The following is an 11820-nucleotide window of genomic DNA, read 5'->3' as shown; positions in this document are numbered from 1 at the left end:
TATATCTAACCATTTTACATTTTAGTATGTGAGATGCTGTGACTCCAAAGTTGTATATAGCCAAATGAGCATAATATATTTTTAAGAGTTAATTGCACTTTCCAACCCCCACCCTTCATTTAAGATCAAAACAGTATACCTAGTATACCTACTTTGCAAAATACAGTTTGCAACCCTTAACTTTCAATATCAAGTTGAGATGTTAATATTAATAACTAAAATTTCAAATTAATTAAAATATTTTTTTTAATAAATTTTTTACATGAAAAAAATTATAGCTATTTTCTATTAGTAATACTCTAAATTAATCATTATGCTAAATTCTTAAAATATATTTATTAAGTAAAATATATGTTTATATATATAATCATAAAGTTTCCAAATATATCTATATTTTAAAATTTTAAAAATTTTACTGAGTAATAAAATAATTGATACTAATATTATTTTTATAATTTGAAATTCTAAATTTTAGTTTAATTTAAAAAAATTAAAATTATTATTTAAATATTTTGCTGAATTTCAATTTTACCATCCACAATATAAATATTTTTTAACAAAATGGTTAAAGGGATGCATATTGTATTTGATGTTTAAATTTAGGGGGTTGCAAACTGTATTTTTGAAAGTAAGTATATAATTTTGTTATTTAATGAAAGGTAGGGGTTGCAAAATGTAATTAACTCTATATTTTAATTTAATTACTAATTTTAGAAAAGTGAATTATCCATATCTATTTACAAGTTACAACAATACAAACTAGATACCACTAGGGACATTTTAAGAAAAATCCGATTTCTTTAAAATAACTTCACTCTTAATCAGCAATATCACCCATAATTTAGAAGATTTTCCAAAGACAAAAAAGATATCTAAAATTTAAATCTTCTCGGTATTCTAAAAATAATAAATTCTTTTATGATTTTATAAACACATGGCATATTGGAGTTAATAGATAAGTACATGGCTAAATTAGGCTATTAGATTTATTAGAAAGGAAAATGTATTAAAAAAAAAATATTGGCAAGTTGAAGGCCAATTTTCCAAACGTGAAAAATAAGCTTATTAAGGAACTTTGTCCCCATGTTATCGTTTCTCCACCAATTAAATTAAGCACCTATCTTAAATCTTAAATCAAATTCAAAAAAAAATCATGATATATAATATCAAAATCTACAAAGACACAAAAAGTATTAATCATCTAAAAGGAAGTAAAATTAAGAGAGGGAAAAAAGTTTAACTTGTTATCTCAGTGTAAAAATGAAAGTAACATTTAATTGTTGAATAAAATGATAAGAAATGCAACTGATTCAAAAACTGTTCCAAAATGGGTCAGTATATTATTGATAAATTTTCTAGACATATGTTATTTTAAAACGTTTATTTCCCATCGGGCTACAAAGCACGGCTCTAAAATGATCCCTTGCATATATAGTGGAATCTAGCTAAATATAATATCTGTCGGCTTCTTCTTACTTTATCTCTCATTCCCCTCCCTCTCTCTATATATTATATATATATCCCCCCTAGTCCTTCACCACCTTAACATTCACTAGTACATATATTTAGTACTTGACCCCTGCAACAACACACCACAACTATAACATAAACTATGAGTTCTGTGTATCATTCCACCTCCTCCCCATCCCTTCTCGGAATTTCTCCGGCCACTTTTTCAAGACATTCCTTTTCATTTTCTCCCGTGCACCGCAACTCCACCAATCATTTCTCCGGTAATCTATACAAATATTCACATTAACGATCTCTATCTTTTTTTTGTTTTTTTTTTAAGCTTTCTTAGCTAGTGCACATCTAAGTAAGATTTGGCTGAACCAAGGGAGGCTAACCTTGCTAAAAAGTTTTAAAATATTTTGGCCAGATTATTTTGAAATCCTGGTTCCGTCACTCGAGATAAGTGTGTATTGGTGCACTGTCTATATGTAATGAATTAGATATGGTTATATCTGTAGTTTGTGACCGGAAAGCATTTCCCATAATATGGCTGCAGCCAGCTTATGTTGTTTACCTGGGTGGCTGGGCATGTATATGTGTGTGTGTCTCCCTGTGTGTCTTTGTCCTAGGAAGATTTATTTAGTTCTAGATTGTGGTCCTGGGGTTTTGTTATCGGTATATTTTTTAATCTTTTTGTTAGAAAAAGACCATTTTTTATCTTAGATGAACAAAGTACTCAACATGACTTTTATATAATGTGAAAGAAGGAATCTTATCAATCATTTAACCCGGAGAAAACTCATGATAATGGATAATCCTCTTTTACCTTATTAAGGAGTAATCTCTAATCTTAATTAGTTCAGACAGAGGTGTTTTAGCCAGAAAAAGATTGTTTGGAAAAGAAAGATTGTTAACCTCAAACCCGAAAATAGGCCAGTGGCGACCAGAGGATGTTTCGATATGTAAAAAAGAGTCCGTGCGTGTAAGTCTCCATGCATCAGGAAAAGTTTAGTGTACGTAAACGTATAAGATCCATTTAGTGGCTTTCACGAATCCTTACAGTAAAAGTCTCGAGTTTGAGTTCAACAGTGGCTCTTTCCGGGATTGTTATATTAATTTATTGTGTGAACGAAAGAGGTCGTTGAAAGTATTATTATATTCACTTAGATGATTTCATTATGCTCAATTATTGATTAAAAAGACTAACACGAAGAGATTAAATTCTTATCTGCAGGGCCTAATGCTGTTAAAGGTAAAGACAGATGGGTCAAGTTGGGATTTGGTGTACAATGCACTGCAGTTTCAAGATCTCATACTACTGGTAAAGGCACTAATTTAGTCAACAGATTTCTTATCCGAAACATTAATGTCGACTTAGAAGTCGAATCTATGTACTAATGTATCTGTTTGTGTGTGAAGAATTTGAATATGCAGATAGTCTCAAAAGCGATTTACCTGCAGTGATAAATTGGCAAGAGATTCTCGAATCTGACAAAAAAGGAGAAAACACTAAGGTACTCTGAAAAGAAATTAATTCAAAAAAAACGGAGATTTTGTTAACTAATTAATTATTCTTCAACTTATAATTAATTTGATCTTATCCTCATCCTTGTAGCTTCAATCCTCGATTAAGATTATCAAATGCATCAACTCAATCCGAGAGATGTTTCGTTCCATGGACGATGGAGAAATAAGTGTTTCTGCTTATGACACTGCCTGGGTTGCTCTTGTGGAGGACATGAATGAACCCGGAATTCCTCAGTTTCCTTCAAGCCTGCAATGGATTGTAAACAATCAGCTCTCTGACGGTTCGTGGGGCGACCACAAATTGTTCCTAGCTCACGATCGGATCCTAAACACATTGGCATGTGTTATTGCCCTAAAATCATGGAATGTTCATCCTGAAAAGATGGAAAGAGGTACGGAGATCATTAAAGTACAGATTGTTCACTACTCATAAAAAGTTTAAGGATTCAGTTGAAGTACTTATGTTCCATGTCATACTAACTGTACCGGTCAATTAATTATAATTTTTTTTACTGTTGTGATTTGTAGGATTGTTGTTCATTAGAGAAAACATAAGCAAGCTTGGAGATGAAGAGATGGAGCATATGCCAATAGGGTTTGAAGTAGCATTCCCTTCACTCGTCGAAATCGCGGAAACTTTAAACATACTGATTCCCAAGGATTTGCCGATATTGCAAGAAATTTATGCACAAAGAGATCAGAAGCTCTCAAGGTATAAATTCTGGACATATATACCGTAAAGTGAGCGAGTAAGATACAACTGCACCAAGAGAGGTTGGGTATCAATTTCTGTTAATTAAAGAAAGGCATCAATTTCGATCAAAAGTACCATTTGTCTACCCTACTTTCCACCGGGCTTGAGAGAATAATGACCTCTGAGATATAGAAAGTACCGGACTTTATCTTTGAGAGAATGAAGTAAAATAATGAAGCAATATTAATAATATTTGATGTTAAAATACAATGTAGCTTTATTATATCCTGAGAATGTGAAGGTAATAATTGTGTATGTGCAACAGGATACCAAAAGACATAATGCATAAGGTGCCCACGACACTACTTCATAGCTTAGAAGGAATGGCTGAAATGGAGTGGGAAAAGTTGCTCAAACTACAATGTCAAGATGGATCCTTTCTGTTTTCACCTTCTTCTACTGCCTATGCACTCATGCAGACCAAAGATGATAATTGTCTCAACTATCTCAGCAGAACTGTTCAGCGATTCCGCGGTGGAGGTAACACATCCGATTAAAACCCCGGAATTCGTTATTTGGGGGTATCCATGAATTGATCGTAGTATTGTGCCGCGCTTATAATTTGTATACTGCTCCCTCTGTCCCCCTTCATTTTTATACACTTTCCTTTTTTGAGTGTCACATTCAATAAAATTACTAAAAATAGTAAAAATTTAATAATATAAAAAATCAACCACAGCCACTATTTTCTACCACTACACTCACTTTATTTATTAAATATTGATTGGTCCACCACTTTACCCAACTTTATACATTTTCTCACTAAATTATAATTTTTCTTTTTCTCTCATCCCACTATCTTACCAAAACTAATATTATTTTTCCGTGCCCAAAACATTTGTATAGAAATAATTGGGATGAAGGTAGTAACATAATTTTAATTATGGTACGAAAATATAACAATTTTAGTAATATGCTACTACCTTCGTCCCTCTCATTTCTTTACACAGTTTTTTTCATATGCTCGACACGCATTTTAAGGTAATTATAAAGTATATCTCTGTAATTTATTTTTAAAATTTTCTTTTTTCGTATAAAAGTTTAAATATTATATTTTTATTTAGAAAAAAACAAAATTTAAAAAAAATTATGTAACTATATTTAATAAGAGCATTAAAGTGCGTGTCGAGCCTCCCTCCCCCAATGTAAAGAAGTGAGGGGGACGAAGGGAGGGAGTAATAACTTGTATACTAACATAAATACTATTACAGTTCCCAATGTGTACCCGGTGGACATGTTTGAGCACATTTGGGTAGTGGACAGACTAGAGCGCCTGGGCATTTCTCGGTACTTCAAGTCTGAGATTAAAGAGTGTATGGATTATATTCACAGGTATCTTCTTCTTTTTTTTTAATTTTAATTGCTTCAAATAAGAAAATTCAACCTTGTACAGAGAAACAGCCAAACACAGGCCAATAAGACTTTGACTGTTGACAGAAACAGACACAGAGAAAATTGACCAAGTTTTTGCATGAACAGTACTTTACAAAACAAAAATACTATAATAATTTATCATGACAATGATGCGAGTGTTGTGACAAACAATAAACTTTTGTGTTAATAAAAAAATATAAAATATTATTAGGTATTGGACAAATAAAGGAATCTGCTGGGCCAGGAATACGAGGGTTAATGACATTGATGACACTGCTATGGCATTTCGGCTCCTCAGATTGCATGGTTATAGTGTTTCTCATGGTTAGTTTGTTTGACTACTTCAAACTGTCAATTCTTACATTGGCTCCGTATTTAAATTTCTGTGATTGATTGTTACCGAATACTTTTATAGTAATAATATCTGATTTTACATTTTGTTTGTTGTTGGTCAGATGTATTTAAGAATTTTGAGAGCAACGGAGAGTTCGTTTGCTTTGCGGGACAGTCGAACCAGGCGGTTACCGGAATATTTAACCTGTTAAGAGCCTCTCAGGTTCTGTTCCCGGAAGAGAAATTACTGGAGGATGCTCAAAAGTTTTCAGTGGAGTTTCTGAGAGGAAAACAAGCTAAAAACCAGCTATTTGATAAATGGATTATAACCAAGGATTTACCGGGCGAGGTAAATTTAGATTTACTGCTTTTACATATACTATATATATACTAGCCAAATATATTTTTTATTATAATCTGCTAGGTTCGTTGTACCGACTAGTGAATTAATTTTAGTGATTTTTATATTGACCAAATTTGAGCTTAATTCATAATTAATTAAAGATGCAAACTTTTTATGTTAAATAGTTATAGATTTGTTGTTTCAGATACGGTGTCTCGTAATTTACCTTTTTTACTTTTAGTTTTGTGTAATTGGTTTCATATAATAAGAAATCGAGTTTATATTGAGTAGTTAATAATTTATCATATTATTATTTGAAGGGTAGTGTAACTCTATGTTGAATATCTCTATCAGTGAGCATGTGTGTTATGACATGATAGATCATGTCGAAAAGGAGCTGTTTAGTTAAAAAGGATAAAAAAAATAATATATTTTAGTTGAAATTGATAATTGATATATATACTAATTAGGATTTAAATAGTTTTAAAATAAATAGGTTTAAAATATAATAAATTAGGGGTAATTAAATAAAATTAACATGAATAATTAAGTAAGAATAATCAGGTAATTTCAGAAAGTAGGGGCAATTAGGTAAAAATAATATAAATAATTAAGTAAGGGTAATTTCAGCAAATAAACACCGAACAACTACCAAACTTTTAATGTGTCGTATATTATAATATATAGTACATATATAATCGGTTAAAATGGGGCACGTAAAAGATGCTTATATTTGGAGACACATGCACATCAAATATGGGATCAAGTAAAGTATAGGACAACTAATGATGAAATTGAGTGGACATGATCAGGCCATGGAGATGGAGACGTATTTGCTTTTTCTCTGGTTAATTCTCCTGTTACAAATGGAATATTGATCAGCATGCATTATTTTTAAGATTATATTCATTGCCTCTGCCTTGAATATTGATGATACTTAGTGTGTGCACAAATGAACAGGTTGGATATGCACTAGATGTGCCATGGTATGCCAGCTTACCTCGATTAGAGACAAGCTTTTTCTTGGATCAATATGGCGGTGAAGATGATGTTTGGATTGGGAAGACTTTATACAGGTACATCATTCGGATGCATACGGCTGAATCTCGATAAATGAGTTAAATTTTGAGAAATATTATACATAATTTTATATGTTTATCCACATAAATCCTGTGATGCATCTGAAATTTGTTTGCTTGTTGCAGAATGCCCCATGTGAACAATAACATTTACCTTGAGCTTGCCAAATTGGACTATGCTAAATGCCAAACCATTTATCAACTAGAGTGGAACCAGATGAAAGAGTATAGCTCTCTATTTTTAACTTTCTTTTTTTAAATAATAAACCATGATTGTGCACTCTTTTTTTATAATTAAGCACGAGTCGAACCCATAACCTGGAGGACTCGAGATTAACCACTACTGTACCAAAATGTACTTAGTTTAACTGTTTCTTTTTTTAATTTTTAGGTGGTGTGCATATAGTAATTTAGAGAAGTTTGGAATGAATGAAGAAAGCCTTGTGGTGTCTTATTACTTGGCAGCATCAAGTTTGTATGAACCGGAATCATCAAACTTGAGATTTGGTTGGGCTAAAACAGAAGCTTTGATTGAGACAATTAGATCATACTTTGGTAGCATTGACAAGTCTGCTGAGCAAAGGAAAGCCTTTGTCCAAGACTACATGAAAACTACTGATAATTTGGCCTATACTGACAATCATGGAAGGTAGACTTCTGGTTTTGGAGTTTTCTGTTTGCAGGATTAGCCGAGGTGCATAGTACTAATATACTGAAATATGATTAGCAGGTTTAAGACAGCGCGAAAGAAGCTCCTTGGGACACTAGTAGGAATATTAAAGCAGCTTATGCTAGACGCAATGGTTGCACATGGTATCGACATCCACCACCAGCTCCATCAGGCGGTGAGTACTGAGTCTCTATCCTGCAAGTCTCTTTCTACATCTTTTGTTTTTCCTTTTACCCATATTCCTTTAAGAAATCATTAAAACTCGATAGCCAAATGCAAGTAGAAATTCATAAATCCACGTATACGTGAACAGAACCATTGACATTAAATATAAACCGCGTGTCTTTTATTACAGTGGGGGATGTGGTTGTTGACCTGGCAAGAGGACGGTGATGTGGACAGAGCAAAAGCACAGCTCTTAGAACAAACTATTAATATATGTGCAGGCCGTTTAACATCGGAGGAGATATTGTCACATCCTCAATATAAGACGCTCTCCAACATCACTAATCAACTATGCCATCAACTTGGTCCCTTTCAATACGGAAAGGTAACTTTCACTTACATAGTCTTCATATTCACAAGTTTCGCAAAAGTTCAATCACTCACTAAACTGTAAACTACACATCTACTGAAGAGACTGTGTCACTCTTTCCTACGCATATTCTTTTGTCGTCGATTATGAAAAAATTTAAATACTCACGATAAGAGAGGAATATGTACTCATATTGTTGCGATTGGGAGTCTTATATTTTCTTTATATACACAGTTGCACAAGGAAGATAGTTCTGATACAGAGATGGCCATGGAAATCGAATCCAACATGCAACAACTGGTGAAGATTGTGCTCTGTAACTCACCAAACGGTCTACAGCCCGAGTTAAAGCAGACATTTTACACGGTAGCGAGGACGTTCTACTACACTGCCTATTGTAATCCTATCACTATCAATGCCCATATCAGCAAAGTACTCTTTGGCAGTAGAATGTAACAGGGAATGACAATTTTCCTATCTACATGTAAATATTTGCAACGTTACTAGTTCCTCTATAATATATTCATGTTTTGCTGCTTTCTTATGATTTCTAAAGTTGTATAAAATCGCAATTCGCCAGATAAGAGCTTATCTTTCTGAAAAGATAATCAAATTTGACAAAACGCGCGTAGATAAATGATTTGATGCTAAAAGGATAACGCAACAAGAATTTGCACACAAGAACATAAGATGTGATGTGTAATATAAACATGTCTACATAATAGAGAATCACTGATCAAGAGGAGTTGCAGTAGAAATAGTGGATTTATTTGAGATTGCACCGGGAAAAGAAGGAATATATACGCAAACAGCACGATTAGATGTTGTTCCTTGTTTTGAGCCAAGCCATTTGCTTAATGGGTTCCTGACCCTGGTTCCATTTCCTTAATGAGGTTCTTTGCCGAGGTTCCTCAACATTGAGCTCTTGTCGAAAAAGACAGCTAAACTTTATCAGAGAACAAATACAAGTGGGTTCCACTTCACCATCCTCACTACAAATGCACCAAAACTAAGTCTGAAAGATTTGGTCCCCATTAAAGAACAAACAAAAAAACCAAACACAGATATATAGAGTCATAGGTAGGTACTAAGTGCTGTTCATGTACTCTTGTTCAACCAATTCAAACTAAGCATTGCCTTTACAAGGCAAAACATAGTACACAGACCCATATATCATGACCTTCACAGGGCCAAACATAGTAAATGGAGCCATTAGTCCTAATCTTAATAAGGCCTAACATCATTAATAGAGCCTTAATCCTGACCTTTTTAAGGCCAAACTTGGTACACAGAGCCACTAATCATAACAATAGATTATTAAAGCTCTAGTTATGTGACACATAAATATCTCTCGGTACATGTACTAGTGAGTTGGGAATAAAAACAATCAACTTCCTTTACCATATGACAAAAGTTAAATTCTCGAAATGTCAGGAAACTGCTTTTCAATATAAAAATATCCAAACCCTATTTCCAAAGCTTACAGAACTTGTTTGACATGTGAAATGGTCAGTCCAGCAATAATTGAAGGACGGGTAACATATAGTATAGGGCCTGTTTGTGTTTGGCTGCAGAGATTAAGTTACTTATTCGTTTATAAGCCGACGAGTGTTTGTCGATCCAGCTTATAAATCGAATTTACAGTTGATAAGTTGAATGTTAGCAACGACGTAGTTTTCCTCAGCTTATTTTGATTCTTCGCTTTTTTATTAACTTTTGTTTTAAAATTCATGTTTTTATATATCTTTTTAATTTAAAATTTACGAATTAAGATAATTATATTTAAAATTTATTTATTTTAGCTCAGTTAAGTAAAAAAAATTCTGACATTTAACCAAACACTTATTTAACTTATAAGTATTCATCGACTTATCACTTATAAGTCTCTTATTCATTTTATAAATTATTTATTTTAATATTTTCCCAGCCGTCACAGTTCCAAGTGAAGATACACAGAAAAATGAGAAATGGTATTTTACTTGCATCTTGTATTTTCATTTCCTTTTAATTTCTTACTAAATACAAACTTAATCACATAATAAGCAATTAAGCATATATCACTCTCAATATTGGCAATGACATTGTAGGTAAACCATAAAAAAGTTGTAAACAGGTGTGTGTGCATATATACATATAGTAACAGGTTGGCATCATAATGAGAGCAACAAGGATGGATCGAAAGGGGGCACTACATATGATGCATAATGAATAGCCTTTTTAACTGAGATGTGATGCATAGACAGGCTACGCAAAGTCGCAAACATAATAAAAAGACAAACAGAAGAAAAATAATGCGGAAGATAATTCAAACGGCACACAGATCACAAGTGATGAGTATCAAAATCATGATAGAATCCATTTCTTTTTCTTTGTATGTAAACCAGGATTAGCTATCTGCCCTTTCAAAACTTATCACTACTTTACAAATGTTTGGCTTTTGTATATGTCTCTATTCCGGCGCGCCTGCAATATCAACTAATTCATCACATAGTTGTTCGATAGCTGTTTGGGGTAACTAATTATTAAGGCCCTATACTCTCCTATCCTGCAACTTGGTGTGCCCAAAAGTTTACACTCCCTACAGTAGAATCAAAGAATAGAGCACTAACAATGGCTGAAAATGTTTTCGAGCCCATGAATATCATTCGAGATTTGAGAGCAACATGTAAGCCTGGAACCATCAACTTCAGGGTGTTGTATATATTGTGCAAGATGACAAGTGTGCGCATACAGACAACAATAGATACACTAATTCTAACGAGTTGAATACTTCCTCCCTTATTTTATAAGACACCATTTGTACAGCTGAGTGCCGCTTTACTTGCAGTATATACAACAGATGCAACATATTCTCCTTGTGTTACAAAATTAGAGGCATGTAACCATCAACTTCAGAATTGTACATAATGTGTACAAGATGACAAATGTGTATAGACCACTTCGAATAGACTAATTCAAACAAGTCAGACATTTCTATTGTCATTCATCAAACAAACCACTTGAATAGCTAAGAGCCGCTTTTTACCGTTCTTTTCTTTCTTGTAAGATAAGAGCCACTTGCAGTACATACAAAGGCGCAACACAGACTCCTTTTGTTACAAATTTGAGAGAATGTGGACAAGTAAATTTTAGAACAGATTTTCCACCAAGATTTAATACCTTCAATTTTGAGCTGTAGTAATAAAAGTACGACTGTCGTTGGTGAGGCTACTACATGGCCTGTCTAGGATTTCAGACATTCTGTCAATCCAAGTTTCAATGAGAAATGTAACTATGTTTTCATATAAAGACCCACTGATATATCCATATGTTTTAGGATTGAGCTTAATAGTAAATATGCATTGGTCAACTCAAGTACTAAAATTAACACAGCTACTAAAAGAAGTTTAAATATCAGCTGTATTTCTATTCTTAACTCAGCCACATAATTGCAGTTATGGTAATAGGCCGGCCTATGTACAACAAAGGATTCTAAATAAAACAAATTAATACTGTATGAATACGATGCTAGTATTTAGCAACAGCTACTGTCCAATCTACTTAACCATTGTAAGGAAGAAAATTGAAAACTATCAAGCACTGGACAAGTCTCACACATTAGGTTTCCTCTCCAGAACTTCACTACAATTTTAAAGTAAAGTCTCATAAAGCCGACAGATCTAATATCATGCAATTAAGATAGCCGTATAAATTGGATTGATAAGTTTTGTCGCTATTATAAATGCTACTTTTAGATACAGTGAAGCCATCAAC

The 11820-nt window shown here is 33.2% G+C and overlaps 1 protein-coding gene across 2 annotated transcripts; it reads left to right on the top strand.

Moving 5' to 3' along the window:
* The first annotated feature begins 1504 nt into the window (after positions 1–1504).
* On the top strand, positions 1505–8604 carry LOC141692670 (ent-copalyl diphosphate synthase 1). 2 transcript variants are annotated; one of them, XM_074497583.1, is made up of 15 exons: positions 1505–1733; positions 2687–2773; positions 2872–2966; positions 3068–3371; positions 3508–3691; positions 3999–4213; positions 4945–5065; positions 5319–5431; positions 5563–5789; positions 6744–6859; positions 6989–7087; positions 7254–7511; positions 7590–7707; positions 7888–8082; positions 8302–8604. In XM_074497583.1, exons 1-15 carry the CDS (start codon positions 1613–1615, stop codon positions 8521–8523), a joined length of 2475 nt encoding a protein of 824 aa, XP_074353684.1. In that variant the 5' UTR covers positions 1505–1612; the 3' UTR covers positions 8524–8604. The 2 variants fall into 2 exon arrangements, with proteins under 2 accessions (XP_074353684.1, XP_074353685.1); XM_074497584.1 differs by having other exon boundaries at positions 1509–1733; positions 7593–7707.
* The last annotated feature ends 3216 nt before the right edge of the window (positions 8605–11820 follow it).

The sequence above is a fragment of the Apium graveolens genome, chromosome 10 (assembly GCF_009905375.1).
Source record: "Apium graveolens cultivar Ventura chromosome 10, ASM990537v1, whole genome shotgun sequence".
Classification (NCBI taxonomy): Eukaryota; Viridiplantae; Streptophyta; class Magnoliopsida; order Apiales; family Apiaceae; genus Apium; species Apium graveolens.
This window is presented reverse-complemented; position numbering and strand designations above follow the sequence as displayed.

Coding starts and splice junctions, on each gene's coding strand:
- LOC141692670 (XM_074497583.1), top strand. CDS start 1,613: ATGAGTTCTGTGTATCATTCCACCTCCTCCCCATCCCTTCTCGGAATT. Junction 3,372..3,507: donor TCCTGAAAAGATGGAAAGAG/GTACGGAGATCA, acceptor TGTGATTTGTAG/GATTGTTGTTCATTAGAGAA. Junction 8,083..8,301: donor GTCCCTTTCAATACGGAAAG/GTAACTTTCACT, acceptor TTATATACACAG/TTGCACAAGGAAGATAGTTC.